At 41.3% G+C, this 27,063-nt stretch overlaps 1 protein-coding gene across 3 annotated transcripts; it reads right to left on the bottom strand.

Annotated features, from left to right (window-relative positions):
• Positions 1–200: 200 nt before the first annotated feature.
• CYP27C1 (cytochrome P450 family 27 subfamily C member 1) lies at positions 201–26,580 on the bottom strand. 3 transcript variants are annotated; one of them, XM_083743619.1, is made up of 9 exons: positions 25,645–26,580; positions 16,155–16,345; positions 14,232–14,431; positions 12,955–13,164; positions 12,102–12,265; positions 9,779–9,945; positions 6,639–6,717; positions 4,763–4,966; positions 201–1,982 (listed from the first exon to the last, which is right to left on the bottom strand). In XM_083743619.1, the coding sequence occupies exons 1-9, from the start codon at positions 25,999–26,001 to the stop codon at positions 1,863–1,865; spliced, it is 1,692 nt and encodes a 563-aa protein (XP_083599745.1). In that variant the 5' UTR covers positions 26,002–26,580; the 3' UTR covers positions 201–1,862. The 3 variants fall into 3 exon arrangements, with proteins under 3 accessions (XP_083599745.1, XP_083599747.1, XP_083599746.1); XM_083743621.1 differs by having other exon boundaries at positions 16,155–16,272; positions 25,645–26,558; XM_083743620.1 differs by having other exon boundaries at positions 16,155–16,342; positions 25,645–26,540.
• Positions 26,581–27,063: the final 483 nt, after the last annotated feature.

Raw genomic sequence — 27,063 nt, 5'->3', positions numbered from 1 at the left:
CTCAGAGCCCAGGCAGGTTCGCATGAGGAAATTATTTATTATGAAGAGCTTTTCTGAATCTGACTGTATAGACTGTAGGCAACAAAGCTTATGCTGTAATAAATGTGTTTGGATTGCTGGCATAAGGCAGAATAGCCCTATGATGTATTTTGTTTTTAAAGGCGCTGACAATTGCAACAATTTCAGACAAAATCCAGGGCTGATATATAATTACTTTATTATGGCTAAGGGACAAATAGGGAAAATGATCAAAGTAACTAAACGTATTTATTAATCATAGAAAACTATTAAAATGTTTCTCTTTATTTTTATATCATATGAAAAGTTAATTTACAAAAGATCATAAAAACATATTATGACTTTTGATAACAGCTAATGCAACAGTCCAAATTACAGTGCCATAAAGAATTCAAACTGAGAACCAGTCATTTGATCCCCATGTAACCAAGTTCTCAGAGTTTCCCAAAAGCAAGCCTAAATATTGAGAGCGCACAAGTTTTGATTCTCTGCTGAACTTCTCCAGAGATGGAGAGACGGCTTCACAAGAAAGTTGGACAGTTACACATTTGGAAAATTAATGTGAAGCTGAGATTAGTAAATGTCAAGGTAGTAACAGCTGGCTTGAAATATCTAATGTAAATGTTTCAAAGTAAATAAATTTAACCCATTTTGTACATATCCTTATTCAATCTTACTAGCAACTGTTTAGCTGCAGGTATAAAGCGGTTTCACTACACAGTAATTGCTTTAATAATGCTTTCTGCATAACAGTCAGATTGCTATCCTCCCATCCTGTAACAGGCAAAAGTTTCAAACATAAACGTGTCTGGTTGCCACTAGCTATACAAATTGCTTATATGAGCAACTACAAAGTGCACATTTTTCAAGTACATAAACACCATGTCATTTATCTATCTGTCCTAGAGAGGGCAGTAGCCCACACAAATAATAAAGTTTTATGTAAAAGCAGGATATACAATGTGCAATTACAAAAAAAAAGCCGAGATACTAAAGTAAAGCTTTTATTTAAAATGAAAGCTATATTTGTAATAACTGAATTTTTTTAAAAAATGACAGATATAAAAATTTATTCTTTAACCATTTATGTGACTTGTTGGCTTAAATTTACATAAACTTTATATTCCTTTTGCATATTATTCTAAAAAGCTTTTATGAAATAAAAATCAAACATTGGAATCTAGACAACCTATAAGTTTCATAATTTTCTTTAAAATGTCTCTATATTTCAAAATATTATACTAGGTTTTTAGTACATTATAGTTAATACACAAAAACTATCAAAAAGTTAACCAAAGTCAAAGTGGAAGTTCCCAAAGAGACACTGAAGGGAGCAAACAAACAAACATTACTAACCAGTGTTTATCCTGCAGTCAGTCACACTTATCTTTAAGAATGTGTTTATATTTTATGCATGTGATGATTGCAGATATCCTGAGGATGTAAATCTCTTACCAGTTATCTCATAATTGCCTTTTATCATAGGCAATCACCTAACCATGGGAACCCAGCTGGAAGAGGTGACAAAGTGATTACTACTTAGGCTATCATTTACTAGAATTTGGCAGAGGATGTCTCAGTTCTTCTCAAAGGTGATGGCATGTGATAAAGACTATGACACTGTTCTGGTACAACTGCTGCCTTTACCGTAACTCTCAAACTGGATTCCCAGCATAAAGAGGAATGGTTCTAATTTGGACTTACAGAATGTTCTGCATGAACATTTATCATTGTTTAGCAGGAGAAAAAGAAACCTCTAGGGACGCATATAAAGCTTAATTACAGGAATCCCATCATGCAGCTTTCGGTCAGAGGTCAGGCTGAGGAGCCTCCTGAAGGTCCTACTACCATTTCCTGTCAGCAAATTTCACATTGATGGAGTTTGCAGGAGTCAATAGTCCATGGGTTTTGGCATAAGCTGGTTTAGTTTTTGGAGAAATTTTTATTTCAAAATTTTGAAGCAGCTTGAAGGAGGGGGGAAAAAACAGAACACTAGAATTAATAAAAACTGGATATGAGAAAGGCAACAAGAATATTGATAGTCCTAACAGCCTACATTGTGGCAGAATCCAGAATACAGTGGTACCTCGGGTTACATATGCTTCAGTTTACAGACGCTTCCGGTTACAGACTCCGCTAACCCAGAAATAGTACCTCGGGTTAAGAACTTTGCTTCAGGATGAGAACAGAAATTGTGCGGCGGCAGCGGGAGGCCCCATTAGCTAAAGTGGTACCTCAGGTTAAGAACAGTTTCAGGTTAAGAACGGACCTCCAGAATGAATTAAGTTCTTAACCTGAGGTACCACTGTAGAGGAAAGAGCCTTATTGATTCCCAACAGTGGCTAGAGAAGTGCTTCTGTGAAGCAGCCATCTCAAACTGTTCACCCCCTAGCAACTGGCATTCATTGCCCTTTAACATGCGCTTCCATTTACCTGTTATGGCTAACAGCTGTTCTCTGTGAATGCCTATTTTGTAAAAAGCTCTCTCATCCAATGGCCATCATCACCACATCTTGTAGCAGTAAGTTCAGCAATTTAATTATGAGTTGTGTAAGTACGCTCTCTCCTTTGAAACTACTGCTAATCAGTTTGATTGGCGACTCGAACTCTCAAACTACCAGTGGGGTGAGCCATTGATCCAGGTAGAATATCCTAGGGCACTACAGAGACCCCACATGGTGTCCACTGAAGGAACTTGAAGTGGAGCACTGTCAGTTCTGGGGTACACTACTCCAGTGAGACTTTTTCAGAGTAACTGGATCAGATGGTGTGCCTTCTGAGCAGCTTTCACCCCTAGAACCCCTTTTCAGCTATTAATCACTGGTGATGAAAATAAGCTGCTACTGAAAGGGCCCAAGTATTAGGCCCTTTGCTTTAGTCTGCAGAGCCTTGTGTGCCAGGACAGAGTGGAAGAGTTTTCCATAAACCCTCACTGAACAGTTGTTTTTGGAAGGTCCAAAGACTGAACTAAGGCTGAGGTCCTTTGTGTGCCTGAGAGCAAATGCCATGGAAATGAGCAGGGCTTACTTCTGAGTAAACATGCTTCAGATTTATTTCAAGGCTTCATTAGTATGCACACTAGCAGCAAGTCCCACTAAGCAGAGTGTGGTTTATTTCTCAATAAGCAACTGCAGGAGTGGACTGTAAGACTGTGCTATGGGGGAACTCGTAGCACAACCACTATCTGCCCAAAGCCAGCTTGCTATAGGCCCCAAACACCTGATTGGCACTTAAGGAAGACTGCTGAGATCAGCTGCAGTATGGAGTGCATGGTAGGGAAATCCGTGGCACAGGTGATACCTATTCAAAAAAAGGTGGGATATAATTGCAATAAAAATAATAATAACCTGAGCTTCCTATAAGTGCTGATCAACTCACTGACAGTTACAGCAAGCCCCAAAATGGGGCTTGGTATATAGCCAAATATATTTGCATGACTATCTTGAATTGAAGCTATTCATGCAAAGGATCTACCTCTGTGGGTGCAGTTTGAGACACACCCACAAAATATTTTTTGTTCTGTTTTATGTCTGAAGGTCCTGCCAACCTGTCAAAATGACCGACATGGGGTTGAGACAGCCAGGATCTGGCTTGCTAGTTAGATCATGTTCCTTACCCCTGCCTTAGGGGAAGGACAATATCAGAAATTATATAAGTGAATGATTTCATTATATAATTCAAATTAAGAATTGGGAAAGATAGCTTATTTGCTATTACAGATCACTCTTAGGACCATAAATCTATAGCCTTTTTTACTTTGAGTTCAACAATACGGGCACTTACAGCCAAATGGCCCCGTGACTTGCACCAGTGGAGCACTTTGAGGACTGGGTCTAACAGTGTGAACCACTATGTGTCTACTCAGAAGTAAATCCTATTAAGTTTGATGGGGCTTGCTCCCATGTAAAAGGGTACAGGATTGCAAACTAAGTCACTTATTGGCATTGCATTTATAGACCCCAATCCTTGCAAAAATATATACAGTGGTGCCTCGCTAGACGAAAAGAATTCGTTCCGCGATTCTCTACGTCTAGCGGTTTTTTCGTCTTGCGAAGCAAGCCCATTGACCGCTTAGCGGATTAGTGCTAGAGCTGTCAAGCGGCTTCCAGCGATCAGCTGTTAAGCGGCTTATCAGCGGAACAGCTGATAAGCGGCTTATGGCTTAGGAAAAGGGCAAAAAAAGCAAAAAAAACTGCTGGGGGACGCAATATTTTTTCGTCTTGTGAAGCAACCCCATAGGGAAATTCGTTTTGCGAAGCGCCTCCAAAACGGAAAACCCTTTCGTCTAGCGGGTTTTTCGTCTTGCGAGGCGTTCGTCTTGCGGGGCACCACTATGGTGCCTCTGGTTGCGAACGGGATCCATTCCGGAGGCCCGTTCGCAACATGAAGAGAGCACAACCCACAGTGGCGCGTCTGCGCAAGCACGGGTTGCAATTCGCAGCTTCTGCGCATGCGCATGATGTCATTTTTGTGCTTCTGCGCATGTGTGAATGGCTAAACCAGGAAGTAACCCTTTCCGGTACTTCTAGGTCGCCGCAGGACGTAACCTAAAAGAATGTAACATGAAGCGGACGTAACATGAGGTATGACTGTACAAATGCTAAACTTTAAACGTGTGAGCAGTCACACTGAAAAGAAAGCTATTGCTGGTTCAGGGAATTAATCTGAATTTCTGAAATACAAAATCACACATATTTTAAAACATTTTATATAGCAAGGAGATGTGCTTTAGTAGCCTGCTTACCTGTATTAGTGCAAGGTGAATTTCAAGTTCAGCAATTCTTTTTCCGATACAACTACGTATACCATAACCAAAGGGGATGGAACCAAAATTATCCACTCTGTCCATATTGCTTTTCCTTAGCCAGCGCTCAGGCTGGAATTCATTTGCTAATGGGAAATTCTCTTCCTGATATGATGTAGCATAATGACAGAGTGCCAGCTGGGTCTAATGAAACAAATGAACATATATTTACATATAATTTCCCAAATGCCTGTTAATGAACTACTTATAGTTTCCTAAATATACATTTTATGCTGTTTAATATAAATTCAGATTATTCACAAGGATCAATACAATTGCTTAAAAAGTTTAAAAAACATTGGACAAGCTAAGATGCTAAGAGTGCAATCCTATATACGTGTACTCAGAAGTGAGTCCCATTAAGTTCAATAAAACTGGCTGCCCGATGTGTATAGGATTTCAGCCTAAATCAGACAAAACAGAACTGACCCATTTAGGGGGGAAAATTGTACTAAAAATATACTTCTTTAACTTCACAAAAAGCTGCCATGCTCTCTAGATTCTTCCTCCTAGAAAAAAAAAAGTGTGGCTCACTAGGTCTACCTTAAGTAATTAGTGTGCTTCATGAGCGTGTCTCAAAGCAGTCTCAAATAGGTGGTTCCCTTCAAGGAGCACACCACACTAAATTTGACATCCTCTCACATAAAAGAAAACCAGATGTTTGATGCTTCAGTTAGTTGCATCAGCATTATCAATTACTTTTATTGGGAAGGTTGTTGGATGCATGACTGAAATGCAGCCTCAAGGCAAAATCCATTTTTAAAAACTACTACCCTGCTTTTGGGACATGGGTGGCACTATGGTCTAAACCACTGAGCCTCTTGGACTTGCCGATCAGAAGGTCGGAGGTTCAATCTCCACGATGAGGTGAGCTCCCATTGCTCGGTCCCAGCTCCTGCCAACTTAGCAGTTCAAATGCACATCAAAGTGCAAGTAGATGAATAGGTACCGCTCCAGCGGGAAGGTAAATGGCGTTTCCGTGCACTGCTGTGGCTTTGCCAGAAGCAGCTTAGTCATGCTGGACACATGACCAGGAAGAACTGTCTGCGGAAGCGGACAAACACCAGCTCCCTCAGCCAGTAAAGCGAGATGAGCGCCGCAGAGTCGCTCGCAACTTAGTTGTCAGGACTTTGTTGTCAGGGGTCCTTTACCTTTACCTTTACCTTGCTTTTGGCATACCATTGGGGGGGGGTGAAAGCAACCAGCACTGTGGAAGAAGGTGGGCGAAGGGTAGTCAGAATGAACGGTTCACCAGTCTTCTCCTTATGTCCAGTAATTTCTCCATTCAACAGCATGGCAAAGGGGAATACTGTACTGAAGCAGCTCATCTCATGTACTATGTCCCCTGATACATATCACCCACAAGGTAAAAGACCTCTACCAGCTAATTCCTGTTCACATTCTTCGGGTTACTGTTTTACCCAACTTTTTATCGGTGGAGAGCAGAATAACATGTAATTATACAAAAAGTACAATTTCAAGTTACCAGTTCCTACACTCAAATAGGTTGAAAATACCATACAGTATAATTTTAGAATGTTTCAATGTTTCTTTAAAAAATGGCGCCTATGTTTTAAGCTAATGACCTCACATGGCCAGGGAATTTCCTAGGTGCTTTAAGCACTCACTGCAAATGCTCACAACACAAATTTGCATGTTCTAATTCATGTGTATAAATGGCTCTAATTAATGCCTAAAATTAAACCAGACTTTCACATAATAGCTCATTTCCTAGCAAAGGCAGTTTCACGTATCCAGAGTAAATCTGTGATTTCATCCTTTCCCACTCCTTTCACAAAGCCATTGTACAACTCACCCCTTTAGGTATCAAGTATCCTCCAACAATCATATCTTTCTGGGTTACTCTACCGTTTCCTGGTAACACTGGATATAACCTACAAACAAGTGTCAATTAGATATTCAGTGCCTGTAATGTTATATTTCTTTAGAATTATTTGAAGGTGCCCACAAATGGGAAGATAGGAGGAATTCAGTGAGTAAACACTGCATATTTGGATTTTTAACAAGGTTTTGACAAAGGCCTTCAACAATGGCCCCTATATTTTTAAAAATAGCATTAATTGGATAATAGAACAGGATCCCAATACTAACTTAATTGTTGGAAGTACAAGGTAAGAATAAACTTTTTTTTTTTACAATGTAGCCAAGTAAACAGGGAATCTGCTTCAAGACTGATGCCTCTTAACAAATTGAACAGTGAGGCAGCCAAGGTCATAGAAAGCACTAATTTATTTAGGATGGCAAAATCCTAAAAAGATTGTGAAGAGCTCTAAACTTATGTGGGGCATGTCATTGGACCCATGCCTTTAGCAAGGCCACATTCTGGATCTGGTCTTCCTGACTGGGCAGAAAGAGGATGATTTGAAAATGAGGGGTTGTAAAAATCAGTTGCTTGTCATGGTCAGGTCACTTCCTGCTGAGATTTTGGTTTTCAGCAGCTTTTCACCTCTGCAAAAGCAGGGGAACTATTATAACTTATTGGAGACTGATGGATCCAACTAATTTCCAGACAGCTCTGGGAGACTTTTTGGCTGATATGATTGGTGCTCCCTGTCATGTTCTCCTTGATCTGTGAAATAAACAGGTGACCCAGGCTATTGACACAATCACACACACACCCCAATGTCCTCTCCCACTTCATACAGCCTGACTCCTTGGTATACACCAGAGCTTAGGACAATGATATAAGCTGGGACATGTTGAACACAAACAGAGGAAACCTCCAGATGAATGCAGCCAAACTAGAACCCAAATAAGGGCTCATTATTAAGCCTACTCAGTGGCAATGAAGTCAGCACTATTATATCCAGTAGAACTTTCCCAGATACTGTAGGACATTTTATATTCTGACTATAAAAAGTTGGTGGAACCAATGGTGGCCCATTATAATTTGTTTGCAAAACGTTTTGAGAATAGAGTTGCCTGCATCCATGAAGACATTGACTTCGCTATTATAGCAGGTGAATCTCAAGAGATATTTAGAACATTATCTGGTTCTGTTTTTTTCAGATGAGCTTCAGTTGGTATGGCTTGAGGACATGAACAAGGTGTGTGGATTGGTGTGGACAATCACATGTGCTCTTAACCCATGCCCTTCATGGCTGATAAAAAGTAGTAAAGAGGGGGATGGACAGTTGCTTTTAGTTAATTAGTGTTCTTTTTCTGTATTTGAAATTTTGTATTATATTTGTTTTTATAATTGACATAAATTTGTAGTAAGCATCAAGTAAATGTAATAAACCACTACTAATACTAACAACAACGGCAGCAGCAACAGCAGCAGCAACTACTACTATAACAAACTGAGTGATTGGGTAACAGACTGACAGATGAAATTCAATGGAAGTAAAATGATAAACATTCCTAGTTTCATATATAGAATCTAGATTGGCTAAAACCATACAGGATCTTGGATGTATCATAGAAAACTCAGGGTCCTACAGCAATGAAGAAGATAAACTCAATATTAGAAAAGGGGCTACACTTAAATGGAAGTATCATAATGCCATTTTTTAAATCCATGATGCAGTCGTCTCACCCCATCTCAGCAAGAGTAATGTCAAGCTGGAGAAAATATAGAAAAGAGCAATAGGCAATATAAAATTATACATGTTTACTTAGAAGTAAATCCCACTATATTCAGTGGGGTTAGTGCATAGGATGGCAGCCTAAAATACTGAAGGAGATGGAGTATTATTACTATTATTACTATTACAACTGCAGCTATAATCCTAAACACACCTACTAGGGAGTAATCTCTACTGAACACCATAGAACTTACTTCTAAGTAAATGTGCATCTGATTGTGCTGTTAGAGAAGGTATGTGAGAAGTTGACAAAATTATTTTGTTCTGTTCACAAACCACAAACTGATCAGAAAAACATGAGATGAGTTACATCTCATGCAAAACATAATCAAATTAAGAAATGCTTGTTTGTTAGTTTTGTATCGTACTTGTCTACTATTGCCACTTGATCCTATGCTGGTTACTAGCATAAGCTGTCTTTCAAAAACTTCGTTGAGAATAATCTATCAATAACTATTAGCCATACAAGTTAAAAGGGAAAGTCTCTCTTCAAAGACAGTCTACAACCAACTATCTTTACTAACTAAAATAGTGTCTTTCTCCACCATACCTTCCTTGTAATCTTTATTGAGGCAGCTGACTAGATTTTATTCAGGTGAAGTAGGAACCCATGGTTTCCTGTTGCAATAATGAGCCTGCATAAGCCTCAGGCTCATATGTTTTCTCTCCATGCACAAGAAACAGGAAGCCACGGTTTCCATTACATCTGAATTTTGGGAAACCATGTTTTTTTTCTAAGTGTGATTTGTTAGCAAACTAGAATATAATGCCACAGTTTAAAACTGGTTTGTTTTAACTAATCACACTTAGAACATACCACAGTTTCCTGCATTCAGACATAAGGGGGACAGCGGTTAGTTGAAAACATAAAGTATAAAGTAGAAGTTTCCAATCTTTTCTCGTTGCATATCATAGGAAACGGGAGAGGAGTATGCAAACAGACTCTCTTGAAATGAGAGCACATTATGTAAAAAAACTCACTTATTTTAAAAAACTATGGCAACTTTGTGAAGCTGCAGGTGGAGCAAGTTTTGAACCTACTGGCACAGTACTCTGAATATTTAACTCAAAAGGAACTCAGAGAAGCTTCTCTGTAATGTAGGGAACCTACAGCCCAATTCAAAGCCTGCTTAGTCAGCAAAAAGTCCAATTGAATTCAACGTTGCTTGCTTTTATAAATGTGCATTAAATCACTATTTAAATCTGCAGAGAATAGTGAGACATACTCTAATACAAATAATGAAGGGCACGTTAAAAAACACAATTGCAATTTAGCTAAAACAAAGACACAAAACAATAAGAAAGGAACAAAAACGTTTAATGGTCAACTTAGTTTTTCTGCACTTACCTCAAGGTTTCTTTGAGAAGGGCTCTGATCATTGGTAAGTTGGGGACGTCATGTGCATCAGGGATTTTATCTTTCCCCAAGTTATTGACTATCTCTTTATAGACAGAATGCTGCACTTCCGGGTGCTTTGCTAAAAGGTACGTCGCCCAAGATAAAGTGAATGAAGTCTAGGGCAGGGAAGAGACAGTAGCAATGGGAGGGAGAACATTCAGTAACATTTGCTAAGCAGTAGCATTTTTCATTTTCAACCAATGGTTTATTATAACCTGAACAAAACACAGATATGATTATTATTGTTCTTCATGACAACAGCTAATTTTTATAAAGCTCTTACAAGAAGAGCACAATGCTATGTACTTTAACTCAGAAGTTACTGACTTCCCATGGTAACCATGGGGGGGGGGCAAGCAGCAGTTACACCACTCTTTCCAAATTTGTGCTACGCTGCCTCCAGTCCCTCATTTCATTATTTTCATTATGTTCTGAATTATCGTTTTTCTAAAAAGCTCTGGACAGCTTCTCTCAGTAGAGGCTGGGAGCCGTGCCTAACTACATAAGAAATTGCTGTGAGCTAAACAGTGTCTCCTCTCAGGTTCCCAGCTCCTTCACATCCTCTTCAAAACTGGCACCGTGCTAAAATAACTGAAGTGCTTTGAAGCCCAGTAACAGCTGCCCTATTCTATTCAACGTCTTTAATAACCCCTTTCTGTGCCTGCTGCTTTTATATTTAAATCATAGCGCTGGGGGACCAGGGCTTAGACACTTCCCTTCATATAGTACAGAATCATGATAATCTGGTTATTACCAGCTACAGAGGGAGATATAAATTAAGACAAATGCTCTGATAGCACAAAACAATTGCCAATTCTATAAAAGAGCTTGCTTCAAAACTAAAAGTTGAAATGCATGTATAGAACATATATATTTGACACACTTTGTTTTATTCTAAATGTCCCCACCCTTCAGGCTTAAAATCAGAACCTACTAAATTCAGGTGTGGAATTACTTTTAATTAAAGCAAATTATTTATGTTAAATAATATCTTAATCATACTTCCATAGATGTTTCTGGGGAGAGTATTATAATTCAAATCTGTAACATAAGGTAAAATAACATCAGCTCACCCTTACCAAGTGCCAGCCCTACCATGAGACAGAGTAAGGCAGCTGCCTCAGGTGGCAAGTATTGAAGGGCAGGGAATGGAGAGAGCTCTCTCTCTGTGCGTGTGTGTGCATGTGTGTTATGCAACCTATCCTGCACCCACTAAAGCCACTGCCCTTAAGATGCAGTGGAGAATGTTGAAATAAGATTCAATGGTCTGCTGAGCTTTTCTACATGGAATGGGAATGGAAGGATGGAAGTTCTCGCCCTTTGCTTAAGGCAGCCAAATGCCTTGGGTTGGCCTGAAATACCATTGTAACTCTTATTACTTAACAACACACTCACATTTGCTTTGCCATCTTTCTTAGAGAAACTCTGATAAAGGTATTTATTTTACATATATGTAGGCAGAAGCAGACTAGTTTGCTGCTCCTCACACCTCAGCTATAGCTTTACAGATTTATAGAATTTATTTATGCATCTGAGGTATATCTAATATTAGAGACATGGTGACATGGTGGGACTGCGCCGCCCACCTGACCTCCCATCTGGCTGAGTCACTCCAACATACCGGGATGGAGAAGGGGAGGGGCACAGTGGCAATTATGACAACACAGTGCAAATCCACCAGCGGGAGGGAGCACTGGATTGACCTTGCCACTGCCACACCCCTCCTTCTCTCCGTTCCAACATGTTGCAGTGACTCAGCCAAGCGGAGGTCAGGTGGGTGGTGCAGCCCCACTACATCGTTTGCTGCTGCAACAATCAAAACATGAAATGCTGTTTATACTGTTTTCTATAGGAAGGAAAATAACTCCATATTTATTTCTCCTTGGTTGCCTAAAAGTGGGTTTGTTTTTTGCCAGTTATTTTTATTGATTTTCCGAATTGTTACAAATCGAACCAAATTAATTCAATTTAATATGCCTAAAAGGAGGTTGTATCTTGCAGCTTTAGGGATATTCTGTCTTGAGATAAATGGACCAGACAGAGCCAGCCCTGCTTTGAGCCAAGGTGAGCCGCTAGGCTTAGGCAACACATTGGAAGGGTTAATGTGAGACCTGATCCCATTGTCACCCTGGATTGAAACTCAGGCAAGGGAGAAACTAAAACAGTCTTGATTCTCTTTCTCCCCCTGCCTCTCTCTCTCATAAGGAATTTAGGAAATGTCCACTGAACAATCATATTGATAATGTAATAACAATCATAGCAGTAAACCTACTGTATCAACTCCTGCCAAAAGCATCTCAGTCATATTGGCATAGATTTCTTCCACTGTAAGTTCTTTACTATTAAGCAGAGTTGTGAGAAGTCCACCATCTACCTCTTTCCCCTGGTCCAAAAGGGACTTTATATCACGTAATTTATTGTCGACATGAATTTGACCTTTGCGATGAAGAAAGAAGAAGGGGGAATGCATTTGTTAATCAGTGAGATTTCGTTTCTCAAACTGCTATTTCTCATTTGTCATTTGGTGACAGCAACCAACACAGGGCTTTCATAACAGGTTTAGAGCTGTGTGCTGTTTTTTTGTAAGCTCATTACGCATTGCTTGCTAGAAAACTGTCCTAGCTCTGCTAAACAAAGTGATCTGCTGGGCAAAGCACATAACTGCAGCCCCACATAAATTCTGTTATACAGCAAATTACACTCAAAGCAAGGGAAGCGGTATGGCCATTAACACGGCTGAAATATGAGATTTTCTTTTTACTTTCTAGGTAAGGTGCAATGAGAAGTCAGACTCAGTTGAGATGTTCCTCTAAAGTCTCCAATCCATAGTTTGGAAGATAAGGAATGGCCTAAAGCAGGTGTTGTGAACCTCACCCCAAGGTCCAAATGCAGCCCTCTAGGTATCTCTGTCTGGCCCCTCAGACTCTCCCTGGGGCACACACCCTTTTCTCATGCCACGCCCTTGCTGGTCCGGCTCTGCACCTTCCCTGGCTACTTCTGCCTTGCTGAAATGCATCCTTGAACTGCAATAATGCCTCGCTACATTTATTAAGGAAGCAGAAAACATTGCCCTCCAAATTACTGCAAACTTATGAAACCAAAATGATTTTTTAAAAAAACCTTACTAAATCTGAAGAGTCCATCCCATGATCTACAGAATTCTCTCCAAGGTTTTGGAATAATTGGACGAAGCCATTTGGGGATGGCTCCTGCATACATGGTAGTCTTGAAACTACTGAACATCAACTCCAAAGCTTCAATGTATTCCACAGTGTTTTGGGGGATCTGGTTTTCCAAGCACCCCAGGCGGCACTCATACAGAACAGTTGCCACTCCTATAGAATAAAAATACATTGGGATTTATTCTTTTCCTTTCCAAAGTAATTCAAGGTGAAAAACTAAAGCAAGCTAACAAACACCCACCCACACCCACAACTAGAACCAAAGGCCCAGTCCTAGGCACATATCTGGGAGGGAGGCCCATTGTCTCAAAACACATGGGATTAATTTGCATGGCTATAATATTGTCGGTACATTTACACCAGTGCCGGATTTACGCCTAAGCTATACAAGCTATAGTTTAGGGCCCCACTCTCTTGGGGGGCCCCCAAAAAATTAAAGGAAAAAAATGTAATTCACTATTAATATACTTCTTCTTAATTGTATTTCGGTTCAACAATTACTTTGATAATATACATATTTTGTTATGTGCAAACGGCTTTAGATAACTGTTAGGTCCATAAATTACCATATAGCATATATTCAACACTAAAACAGTAACAATTTGTTGTTGACAAAGGACAGCTGGACATATAAAGGGCCCCGTTACCTTCAGTAGTTTAGGACCTCATGAAACCTAAATCCGGCCCTGATTTACACAGCATTTTTTGTGGAGTAAGGCAACATACACATAGCATATGGTGTAATGGTGCAAACACTGAATAATGCACTACATTACACTGAAGAGGAATAATGTAAAGTGCAACTTTATCCATCTGCAGCACAGATGAGCAATATATGTGGACCAATGTATGCCTGTTAATGACACCAGCTCCATCCACTGTTGTCCATGCCCACAGGCATGCAGTCTGTGAGCAGCCGTCCAACACCACATGTGCACTTTGCAGGCAAAAAAAGTCAACTACCTCTGATGTACTGTGGAATGTATTGCGAGACAATTATATTGTTCTCCTTAATAGCTGAATACTGCTTATCCAGACATTGTACCTTTGTGTGGAACATAAGTGTGTTCCTTTTGCCAACTTGAGTAATGCAAGAACAGTTGTTGTTGATGATGATGATAATATTAATAAATAATAATAATAATAAGCAATAATGGTTGATGAAACACCAACACAGCCACATCTTCCATTAATTTCTAAGAATGAATTATCAATCTCACCTTCCATTGAATACTTGAAAAAAAGGCTGTTAACATTTGTCACTGTTTCCCCATCTTCTTCTTGATTTCTGAGAATGTGGATTCTTTTAATTAAATCTGCAATAACTTCATTAACTCCTCCTGAGAAAACGGCAACATCTTTGGGTTTTACCATTTTTTGCCTTAGTACACGCCTCATTTTTAGCCACTGTTCCCCTTCTCTGGAAGAAATAACAGTTTAAAATGATCTAAATAATTATGTATGACAATAAGTAAAAAAGAGAGCATCTCTCATTAGAAAGCCTTAACCAAATGTGTCTATTCTTGAAAGTGTTGTTGCAGGAATAATATTTGTGTGCTGACTATTCAATCATTTAGATTCAACAAGAAGCAGATGGCACATTGCCTTACTGGTTATATTTTACATATTTTACAAACTGGTCCAAGTCCAGTTTCAAGATAAATAACCATAAAAAGAGATAGCAGTGCCTCTGAAGTTGCCCATCAACAATTAGCAGACTGAATAGGCAAACAGTTCACCTGGTCTCAGCTGTCGCTACTATATTGAGATTATATATTTCCATTTGAGACTTGTTTCTAAATGTGTTTGTGCATTAGCATATGCAAACCTGTGTCTTCTTTTGTCCTCTTGTTTTGATAGTTTTTTTTATGATTCATAAGAGGCCACCCTAGAGGTGAGGTGTGCACACGCATGTAAAACTGTGCAGTCTGATCAGATCAGTTAGGATACAATTAAGTCCAGCTGCCTCCCCATTTCCCCCTCCTCCAGAAAAGGTGCCTAGCACTGTTGTTTGAACTGAGGAGATCTTTGTGTATAATGGAATATATCTGGATCAGTGCTACTGAATTTTGTTATTAATATATATCAAACTAGGTAATGGGGCATCATAACAACTCACATGTAAATTAATTAGAAGTTTTGACCCATACCACTCATACCAATTTGATCAGAGTTTGCTTCCCACCCCCCGCTTCCATAAAATGCATCTAGTCCTTGCTAGCTTCCTTATACTCTTAAGTGGTATATTGAGGGGAGATCTGATGTTAAGCTAGTGGACCTGATGGAGCTCATACTTCTCCTTCTCCCCACTGTGCCCTTGGGGTATGTGGGTGGCTGCAGTGGGAAGGAGAGGATCAATAAGCCCCATTTACACAAGCAGAAGTCTGTTAAGCAAGCAAAATGCTGCAAGCAAGATGATACAAGTGGATATTATACTTTAAGTCTAATTATTAAATGTTCACTCTCTCAGTTGTGCCATGCCATTTGGAATTAAATGCCATTCACTTTAGTGGACTTTAAATATATATAACAGTGGGGTGATTGAAGCCTAACTTACAACGGTTTGACTGCATATTAAAAATGGGTGACATTCTGTGTTAGTCAAACAACGAATAGATCCATTGACGTTGATGGACTTAAGTTATGGGTTTACTCTGAGAATAACTAACATTCCAATAATTATATATTTTTTAATTTGACTAACATTGTCACCTTACACATTTACTATGGGGGAAATGGAACATTCCATCTCTAGACTTACAAAAGAGATACATTTATCTTTGTCCAGACTGTAGCATTAAGATGTTGCTAACCTTTACTAATGTACAGCCTAGTTCTTACTACATAAAGCACTTAGCTGCTGCAATGTTATCATGTGATAAAAGCAGAAGAATGTCTGTGAGTCATAAAGGGATTGGCTTTCTTTGGAATAAGCACATTGCATCAATAATTACTCTGAATGTTCCCTAAAGGCATTTGCCAACACTCATCCCCATAGGTATATAATCATGCTACAAGCACATTCTTTCAAGAAACGCATTAATCAAAAACAGTTTAAAATGTATCATCAGTGTCTTTTGCGTGAAACCCAAAGATATAAACATTGTTTGGCAACGTAATGCCAAAAATACCATTGCACTCACGCAGATATAAGTCCTGTAGCTCTCCCTCGTAGATCCCTGTATTCCTGCCAGGAATCCATGTCAGCTCGTTGTGGCGCGGATCCTTCTTCCCGAAGAACCTGAGCAACCATGTCTCGATCTGCAATGGATACAACTAGTTTGGGACCAAAATGAGACTTGAAAATTTTTCCATATTCCCGAACGTGCATCTGCTATGAACGAAAAGTAAATTTCAGATGAATACATTATTCATTCTTACCAGCAAGAAAAAATATATTCATATGGCTATGCAGTTAGAAGTAATGAACTACATTATAGCCTGATTTCCCAGATTCTCTGGGTCCTGAAAAGCTGCTGTTGCAGAGCTCAAGGAGTTGAAGGAGTTTAATCTGATTTTAATCTGAGCCCAAGAATTCCTGCAGGGCATGGTTCACTCTTCATAATGCACCATTACAAGTTCTGTCATGGACAAATCTGTATTGTGACCCAGGGAATTAAAAAAAATATGATAGCTTCAAGCATTGTACATAATTTCAAGAACTTGAAGTATAAGATCAGGTGTGCTTTCTCTTTTGTCCAGTTGTGAAACTTATGAAAATGCTCTCTTTCCACCACTCCAGTGGTCAAATATGTTTATTAGAGTTCAGGAGAATGTGTTGTTAGAGCATGCAAACAATATATATTTATTCATTTTATAGAAATTATATCATAAACGTTATAAGAGTTTGACATAATCAACATTAGATGTGTCTGAATTATTTTTTTACAGTGTGTTAGGATTGGAATAAGAACAGAAAGTTAAGAAATTCCAACAAACCTGAAATGGAACTTTGCCCACATTTTTAATGATTTGAAGTGACATTTTATTTATTTTACTTTATAATAAAAAGTTAACAAAGCAGTGTACAATAAAGGAAGATAAAGTATAAAATATGAAAGATTAAGAACTTTATACAGTGGTACCTCGGTTCTCAAACGGAATCCATTTCAGAAACCTGTTCAGCTTCCAAAACATTCAAAAACTGAGGTGCGGCTTTCCATTGGTTGCAAGAGCTTCTTGCACTCAGCAAAAGCTGTGTTGCACATTCAGGTTCCGAAAAACGTTCAAAAATGGAAGCATTTACTTCTGGGTTTTTGGTGTTCAAGAACCGAAACGTACGACAATGGAGGTGTTCAAGAACCGAGGTACCACTGTAAATGGAAGTCTATAAAGCCAGTAATACAATTATACAGTTATTATTCCATAAAATGGCAGGGTAAATGAAAGTCTTCTTAAATAAAAATTTCATTACTGGCTGTCTAAATATCAGAATGCTAGGTGTTTCAAAATGTAACTTATTCCAGAGGGCTGGAGCTGCAACTGTAAAAACCCAGTTTATAGTGTATTCTAAGCACACATATGGGGCATACAGAACTGAATAGTGCTGTTTCCAGGCAGAGATATATACCGTATTTTTCGGCCCATAGGGCGCACCAGCCCATAGGGCACATCTAGTTTTTCGGGGGGCGGGGAATAAAGGGGAAAAAATTATTTTTCCCCCAAGGCATGGGGCTGGGGCAGGGGAAGCCCGAGCTTCCCCCGACCCCAGCCCCCAGAACAGGCAGCTCTCCACAAGCCGTGGGAGAGCTGCGCGAAGCCCGAAGCCTGGGGGCGCTGAGCTCAGTGCGCCCCCAAGCTTCGGGGTGCAGGCAGTTCTCCCACGGCTTGCAGATAGCTTGCTGAAGCCTGCATTCGCCCCATAGGACACACACACATTTCCCCTTCATTTTTGGAGGGGAAAAAGTGTGTCCTATAGGGCGAAAAATACAGTATATGAAGAGAAACAGTCCCTTAGGTAACCTGGTCTCAAACTGTTTAGGGCTTCAAAGGCTAAAAGGAAAACATTGAAATGAGTTCTGTGGCAAGTTGGCAGCCAGTGCAGCACCCTCAGAACAGGTGCCGTATGGTGCTGACTGGCTGCCCCAGTCAACAACCTATCTGCAATATTCTGCTCCAGATGCAGTTAGTTTCTGGACCAAGCTTAAAGGAAGCCCCACATTAAATGCACTGCATTAATCCAGTCTTCAGGTTGCCAGTGCCAGGACCACAGCAGGCAAGCTTTTCTTAGGCCAGGAAAAGCCATAGCTGACTAATCAACTAAAGCTGACACGAGGCATTTCTACCCACCAAGGCCACATGCTCCTCAGGTCACACAGGAGACCATATAGATATTCATTCAGAGGGAATGCAACCCCACCTAGAGCAGGTTGCTGACCTATCTCCCAGACACAGAAACCACTCACCCACAGGGCTTCCACACTGCCAGGTTTTAAACTAAAAGAGGGATTCAACTAAGTTGTTGTGTGCTCAGAATGAGTTCTGCTCATGCAGTGGAACTCCCACCTCCCTCCATGCTCTGCTCTGGAAGGCTGGGGAAGAAACGCATAACAGGTTTGGGGGCATGCTAGGGGGCACGTGGGCAGAAGAGATGGGGGAAAGTCCCATTGTGAGAATATACTTCCTTCTCCACATGCATACACCACTTAGCACTGTATTAAATTTCTCCGTAGGTTTATTGGCCCTCAACCCACCTAGCACTGAGCTCTGTGCAGAGCCTGTTTTCCTGACTCAGATCTAACAGAGGAATAGAAATATTTCTCTTTGGCATGCTGGTAACACTTTGTTCCAAATCCCAACACCTTCATATAGATAGTAAACAGCCTTGGGAAATAATATTGCCCTGCAGAACCTCATAGTACAAATTCCAGAGGGGCAAACAGCACTCCTCCAAAGCTACTCTCTGGTACCAACACTGCAAGCAGTATGGGATCTACTAAGTGCCCACAACACCATGCTACAAAACCAGTCCAGAAGTATACTGTGGTCAATGGTATCAAAAGCTGCTGAGAGATCAATCAGTAGAAGCAAGAGCATACTCCCCTACTCCTAATGAAGGTCATACATCAGGACAAACAAGGCCAATTCAGTCCCAAATCCAGATCTGAACCCAGACTGAAATTAGATGAAAATAGCTTCATCCAAGAATAGCTACAGCTCATCCACCACAACCATTTAAATCTCCTTTCCAAGAAAACATTAGCAGTTGGTTGGTAACTATCGCAGACTAGTGGTTTGAGAGTTGCTTTTTGTTTCTAGGAACAGCCATGTTAGTAAGCAAAATATTCCATTTTTGTTCAGTTCTTTCTTCTGCAATGCTTTTGGTTTTCCCATTTCTTGGAAAAATCTATTTATGGTCTATATACTGATTGCCAAGGGAAAAAATACATGCCCTTAAATGTCCCCACCTTACAGCAACTTTAATCTTTTAAATACATTGCAAAATTATATATAATTTTAGAGGGAAGAAGGCTTATTCATATAGCAATGAATCTCTGCCAACTGGAGACAACAAGAGGACAATTATGAAAGAAGAGCTGGTGAAAAACATTTGAACTATGAAGAATTTTAAAAAGTGCCTTCCCTAGCAGATTATATTACATAAAGATGAAAGATTATACTTTGTTTAATAAATTGTGACTGAACCACTTTATTTCAAAACTGAGGAACAAAGTCTATTTAAAGAAAGAAAAACTAAAGTTGTGCTTGAGAATTCTGAGATTCATTTGGAAATTATGCTCAGCATTCAAGAACTACGGCTTGGATCCTAAACTGCCCTTCTATGAATAGAAAGAACTCTCATCCAAGGAAGGCTTCTGCAGGCAGAGTGAAAGGTGGTGATTTTCATCCATTCCTTCCCCCACCCCCTCCCACATTGTACCTGGAGGTCCCCAGGCCTCCAAGGCATATTTTCAGAGAGCACAGAGGGCTGCAGAAAAAGAACAGAATAAGTGAAAATCACATTACCCAGCATGTGTCAGCTGGAGTATTCTGTGAGAGTTCTGCTCTCATGAGAATTTAGGGATCCAATCTGCTATGGCCTCAGTAGTGCTGCAGATAAAGACTTTCTTCACCAAAACAAAACAAAACAGAAAATCTAAATCTGGCAAATGATTTTTTAAAACCTCCTAATAATCCCAATGACGTTTAAATGCTGTGCTGTCAAATATTGCCTGCTCACTGGGCTCACCAATGTCATACAAGCATTTAATCTTTGTTCAGTCATTAAAACACTGTTTATAATTTATGTCATCGTCCCCTGCCAGCTAATGTCACATACCACTTCACATGCAAATATATAGATTTTTGGGGGGTGGGAAAATCATTCTCTGCTTTCTTGCTTAACAATGCAGAGAACACATTGCATAGCTATAGCTCTTCAAAATGAAAGATGTTTCTCTTTAACCAAAGCAGAGCTAGGCATAGATGTTGTGGCCTGGCTTAATGTTGGAGTCAGGTTACTGACAAACAGAACCTTCATTGTAAAACCACTCAACTCCCTCCCCCACTTTCACATATGGTGTGATGCATGGAACATTCTGCATGTCAGACTGCATCTTTTAAGTAGCTGCTGTGATTGCTCAAAGGTTTCAGATTATTATTTTTTATTCTATTCACTTATGTTCTTAACAGAGTTTTATTAATACTTTTAGAGAGTTGCATAAGTGTGGTGGTTTGCATAAAACTCTTGAACAAGAAAGCTACACAGTACTACAGACTGTCATGTACTTGCTTGCTACCACTTCCTGTAGCTTCCAATAAACTGTAAATGGTTTATTTCCCTACATGGATGTACAATCGAAACAAAACGTTTGAGTTAATTATTTAATTAGCTATTCCCTTTCTATTGTGCAACCAACATTGTGAAAGGTTGGCTTTTATGTCAATATTTTCAATAAATGCATGGGTGATATGAGGAGTCTAACATGCAGTTGCATTTGTGAAGCCCACAGGCAGGAGTTGAGGGTGCAGCAGCCACTAGTTTTCAGAGCCATGCTTCCTCTGAACTTGGAGGTAATATACAGCAATCATACCAAGTGCTGAGGCCTTGCTGATGAATTGGAACAATTGTCAAATAACAATAGTATGCTTGTGGAAGACTCTTGAGAGTCCCATGGACTGCAAGAAGTTCAAACCTATCCATTCCGAAGGAAATCAGCCCTGAGTGCTCACTGAAAGGACAGATCCTGAAGCTGAGGCTCCAATACTTTGGCCACCTCATGAGAAGAGAAGACTCCCTGGAAAAGACCCTGATGTTGGGAAAGATTGAGGGCACAAGGAGAAGGGGACGACATAGGACGAGATGGTTGGACAGTGTTCTCAAAGCTACCAGCATGAGTTTGACCAAACTGTGGGAGGCAGTGGAAGACAGGAGTGCCTGGCGTGCTCTGGTCCATGGGGTCACGAAGAGTTGGACACGACTAAAAGACTAAACAACAACAAAGTGCTTGCGGAAACTGGACCCTCTTTCAGTGATGTTTGGTGCTGTTCTTCATTAAGTGTTTGTGAAATAATCTCAATATCCATGCTGAGACCTCTTTAGTGCAGCTCATGACTTAATGGCATGAGTGGGCTGTTCTTGGTATGGATCAGAACCTACTTATACTACAAATCGCACCTTGGATTTGTACTAGACAGGACACTGGAGATCAATACATGGGAAATGTAGTTACAACAACATGGATAAATCATTACCTGGTGATTAGGTTTATAGTGAATGCAGCCTTCTTGGGAGAGAGTAATAGTAGTTAGGATAATCTGCCTATATAAAGGCTAATGGTTACAAACGGTTTATTGACTGCTCTCCAGGGAATTTCCTTCAAATAAATATTGCAAGTTGTCCCACTGAAGTACTAGTCAACTGCTAAAGCAAGGAGACAGTATGGGCAGTTGACAATATTGTTCCTAGACACACTATCCTACATGCCACAGTTCATGGTCAGGCTGCACATTATGCTTCATGTGTAATAGAAGCTAGGCTTCTTGTTTTTATTTTAATAATTACAGCCGGGGGACAGGAAGGTTATTCCTTCCGTCCACATTTGTGACCCTCCAGCAGTTTCTTTTGTTAAAAAGAAAAAAGGAGTCCCCATTGTTGCCAATTGTCTCTCTGTCTCTTCAGGTTTGATCCCTAATATTCTGTAGAGTTTAAGACAATGAAGAGGTAGGGATGACCAAACACAGACCAGAGCCTGTGTTCTTTTGTGGCAGTGATGGTGATGTGAAAATCTTACTTACCACATCTACTACCACTGTATCCACAGTGGTCAATCAGCTGAACTTTTCTAGGTAGCTATGGGCCTGTTATATCCAGGTCTCTAATGGGACAACAAACCAGCCCTGGTTATCTACTGTGCTACATTTGCTAAATGTGTTGCAAGAAAAACTGTTTGTATCCAAGCTGATTTAGCTGCTACATATAACATTTTAGATGTGCCCTTGCCTTCTTATTACATTTGCAGAATGAGTTTAGTTGCTGAATTTCCTGAGCAGGTAGATTGATATTTGGACCCAAAGGTCTCGCTGTGGAACGGTACCTCTGCTAGTGCGTGGGGGTTTCTTTCTTGACAGTTTTCACCTCTTGAAAACTGGTTCCAGAGGAAGAGGGGATTGAGATGAAGAGAATTGGGAAGGCCAAGAGAATTACAAGCCAGCCTTCAATCTACAATTAATGGGCAACGTGACTTAGAATTTGGTAGGTATTTATCTCACAAGCTTTTGGTTAAGCTTGCTAGGTTGGTTAGGGAGATTGTAAATGCCTCTTTTATATGAGCATGTAGGAGGTGGTGGTAGCGGTGATGAAATCTCCTTTTGCAAGTCAGTCCCAGAAGATGTCAGTAAGTCATTTCCCTACATTTTTGCATGTCTTTTACTCTCTGGTCCTTCCAGTTCCTTCCCTTCCAGTTCCAGATTCCTTCCATTTCCTCCCCTTATTCAGCGTGTATAAGGTACAACTGAGCAGCAAGACAACAAGATTTGGTGAGATCTCTATATGCTGTTGCCATCCCATTTTATCTTTCTTTCTCATGCAATCCAGGAGCGGCATGAGATCCCACATGGCTTCTAACATGGATGTAAGTGAATTAGCAAACTAAATCCAGAAAATACTGAACTGATATTCTGAGTGTGTGTTGTGCCCTGTCAGGTTTACAATCTGAAATCAATGCATTTGACTTCTTAGCCCCCAAGCCAATTCTGAAGTATTCTTAACTGCATATAAAGACCTGAACAACTCTGGACCAGTATGCCTGAAAAACCAAAATCCTCTCCATTGCCCAGTAAGGGCATTAAGATCAGCCAGCAGTCTTGCCACAGCCTAATGATGATCAGCTTGTGATAACAAGGAAGCAGGCTTTTTCATTGGTGGCACCAGTGTTAGGAAATGCATCCCTTACTTAAATATAAGAGGTCCCATCTGTATTGGTATTCCTCTGACTTTTGAAACATGCTTGTTTACACAAGCATTCCCTTGATCTCTCCAGAGTCTCCTGTTTTAATTACTGTGGTTTTTTAATTGAATATTTTAATTGCGGATTCTTTTAACTGGATTGTTTCATTGTGTTTTTTTATTATGGATATTTATATTTGATTGATTGCACAGTTGGTTTTTATACTTATAAACCACTAAGAATGCTCTTTTGGTATTAATCCATATAGAAACTAATGAATAACAATTTATTAATGTATTAATAATAATATCACGTTGTGGTGCATTTCTTAACTCCTGTCTGCCCCCACATTTTCCTGTGAGCACTATGATACACTGAGAGCATATCTTATCTTTCATTAGCAAGGGAATATGAAAGGACCCCTCAGCAGTTACTCACAACTACAAAACTTCCCAGTATGCAATATTTGATGGTCAAGGTAGCAAGAGAGAGAGAGAGAGAGAGAGAGAGAGAGAGAGAGAGAGAGAGAGAAATCCTTTTTGCCATTTTAAAACCTGCTGAGGCCAACCTCCCGAGGAAAATAAAGCAGTCCCACATGTCGAGCAAAACAACCGGTCCCTGGGATGAAAGGCTTAGCGAAGCAGATGTAAAACGTTAGCGCTGTCAAGTGCCAGGAACAGCGTGGATGGCAAATGCACCAAGTCCTTCGGGGCGGGGGTGCAAAATGTGTTTTTGTGTGGTGTCAAAACACTCCTGGCTCCATAGCAACCCTCCGGTTATGCGACGGGGGGGGCGGGGAAGGGCTGAGCACAGAACCAGATGTGGGCAAATTAACAGCCAAGCACCAACCCGAAGCGGGGAGGGGTGGGTAGGGAAGGGATCTTAGCGTTGCCTCTCTTCAAAATCACCCTGCCTCCAGCCCCCCCCCCCCCGCTGGAAAGCAGACAACTGCTGGTCCCACCACCACCCTCCTCAACCCCACGTCACGTGGGGCTCATCTCCCCGCCAGCATATGGGGCGGCGAACGGAGGAGTGTGGCGCCTTTTGGCGGGGGAGGAAGAGCCCTCGTCGCCCACCCGGCGCCGTGGGCATTTGGGCACCGGGGAGCTGCGCGAGGATGAGCAGCCGTGGCCTCCCTGCGTCTCCTCCAGCCGCCACTGCTTCGCGCTCTCTTTCAATAGGGAAAGGAAGCAATAGTGCTACTGGAAGGAATTTTTCAATAGGGAGCGAGGGAGAGGGAAGGAAGGAAGGAAGGAAGTTCGCCGGGAGACGGGGAGGGTTTCAAAGCGCCCGCCTCCGCTGAGGGGACGTTTGTGCAACTTTCTCGCCGGCAGCTCGTGCTGCTGCTGCTGCTCCCCCCCCCCCCCACCGTCAACCATATCTATCTATATCTATCTATCTATCTATCTATCTATCTATCTATCTATCTATCTATCTATCTATCATCTATCTATCTATATCTATCATCTATTTATCTATCATCTATCTAATCTATAACGTGCATATATACTCAACGTCCCCCCTCCCCCGGGGACCTGTGCAAACGAAGGCGACAAAATGGTCTCTCCCCGGAGCTGAGGAGAAAGGTGCGGGTTTCAGCCCTGCGACCCCGGAGCTCCCTCGTCAGCTCCTCACGGACACACATACGACGCACGAGGCTGCGTCACGCGCGTCTCCCGCCACGGCGAGAGGGGGGGGGATAGTTCGGAATAAAAGCCTTGACCAAAGTCTGGAGCTCAGACATTTCCGACCGCAACACCTCCTTTTCACGTTATTTTCAGTCCCCTCAGAGCATCTGCCACAAACAAACAAAAAACCACCTCAGAAGTCACGCTTCAGACATCCAAACTATTTAAATACCAGCTAGTTATATTTTCTGGCACCTATTTTCTGACTTGTCGGTAAAGTTATCAGACCGTTCTTTTATAAAAAAAAGAACGACACACACACCCCTACAATCTCTCTAGGTTGTATCTGCGACCCGATATTTTACAAAAGGGTTCATCATATACTCCTCTGGAAAACAAAGCAAGGAGAAATAACACAAAACTGATTTCATGTTCTGAATGGGGGGGCGGGGCACACACACAGCTGCCCTCCTTGCTTCTCAATCAGACGACAAGGGAGCCCTGCGAGGGGAGAGAAATGCGTGTGAAATCTTCCCACCACCGTGATTCACTCGCTCTTTTGTTGCCCAATTTCGTCGACCGTCTCCTGCCACGGATCCCCTTCCGCTCAATGGTACCTGGATCTCGTGAATGCGGCTGAAGCCATCCTTCCAGAAAAACTCGACCAGATTGGAGAAGGTCTTGGGTCCGGGCATTTCCCTCAGGCTCCTCACTCTCTGGTGGCTCGGGTGCTGGCAGGCGTCGAGGAGGAGCCCCCGGGCTCCACGGTCCGAAGCTGCCCCCATCTCGTCGTCGTCGTCGTCTTTGTCCTCCGCTCTCGCAGCTGCCTCCTTCTGCCCCTCCAGGGACGGGCTGCCTGAAAGTTTGGGCAGCTGGTGAAGCCTGCTGACAAAAGCCACGCCGCCAACGCAGCTCCTGCGAGGCTCCAGCACCTGCCTGCAGTCCCTTCTCAAGACCTTGGCGAGGAAAGACATTTTCTCTGTCTGCTGCACTTCAGGGGCTCCCGCCTTTCATTGAGTCGCGGCTCCTCTGTGGGATTTCTCGTCCAGCAGTGCTTCTTCCCCAAACTCTTCGCTGCCTGAGCATCAGTTTACACAGACCATTATTAAAGGCTCCCTCCCCTGAGGCTGGGAAAAGGCGGGGTGGCCTGCCATGAGGGGAAGGAGGCGGCATGTATTCTGTTTCATTTAGGTCAGATGAAATGCCCCACAGGAGTGTCTGATCAGAAACTGGTCAACATGCAGGTTTTTCTACTCTCCTCCCCACTGTTTTGGCAAAAAAAGGAGGGGAGGATTTGGCTGTGAGGCGCCTCTTTCTCTTGGTTGGCTTGGTTTCCATGTGTCAGCTAATGCTCAGCCCGATTCCTAAGCTGCACAAAGAAGGGCACTCAGTGTGCCGCAGAATAACCAAAGGGGGAACCCTGAGTTATTCTGTACACAGAATGCTGAAAATGCATTCAAAACTGCATAAATGACACATTTTTGCCATGATGTCCTCCACTGATCCTTATAAGTGTGTGCATGCATGCCCTTTGCTTCTTACATATTGCTGAAGTACTATAATAGTATCTTGTAGCTGTCTAACATTTTCCAGTTCAACAGATTTGCTTTACGTCAGACCTGCCGGACATTGCATAACACTCTCGTGCGACAGTATCCATGCCTACCATTCTGGTTTTGTTTACACAGAGAATCATCTAAGTTTCAAACTATATTGTAATCTCTCTTTGAACTTTTCAAAAGTTAAAACCAATGAAAACCGATCAACATCAGTGAGCTCGCAGCTCCAAGAGAACCCGAACAAATTCTTCACCTCACTTCTCACTGTGTTAGTTTTCTTCTGACTTGCCCAAACGTAGCGCTGTTCTTGGCTGAGTTTCTGTCTTGCCTTTTCCTCTACTCCCACTCTGCATTGCTGCTATGTAAATTTTAAGTAAAACAATAAAACATAATTTTCTATAGTATTATCAATATGACAGCATCAATATTTTCTCCATAACTAGAAACAGTCCTGCTAACACATTCCACAAGGGATAC

This window comes from Podarcis gaigeae (assembly GCF_964106915.1).
Source record: "Podarcis gaigeae genome assembly, chromosome: 1".
Taxonomy (NCBI): domain Eukaryota; kingdom Metazoa; phylum Chordata; class Lepidosauria; order Squamata; family Lacertidae; genus Podarcis; species Podarcis gaigeae.
The sequence above is the reverse complement of the archived record's forward strand: the minus strand, read 5'-3'. Positions and strand labels throughout refer to the sequence as shown.

What these genes read in the sequence shown, in the direction of transcription:
- CYP27C1 (XM_083743619.1), bottom strand. Translation starts at nt 26,001, where the DNA reads ATGTCTTTCCTCGCCAAGGTCTTGAGAAGGGACTGCAGGCAGGTGCTG. An exon ending in GGATGGACTCTTCAGATTTA is followed by an intron (nt 12,266 to 12,954) that starts GTAAGGTTTTTT and finishes TTCATCGCAAAG; the next exon opens with GTCAAATTCATGTCGACAAT. An exon ending in TTTTGGCAGGAGTTGATACA is followed by an intron (nt 9,946 to 12,101) that starts GTAGGTTTACTG and finishes TCCCTGCCCTAG; the next exon opens with ACTTCATTCACTTTATCTTG.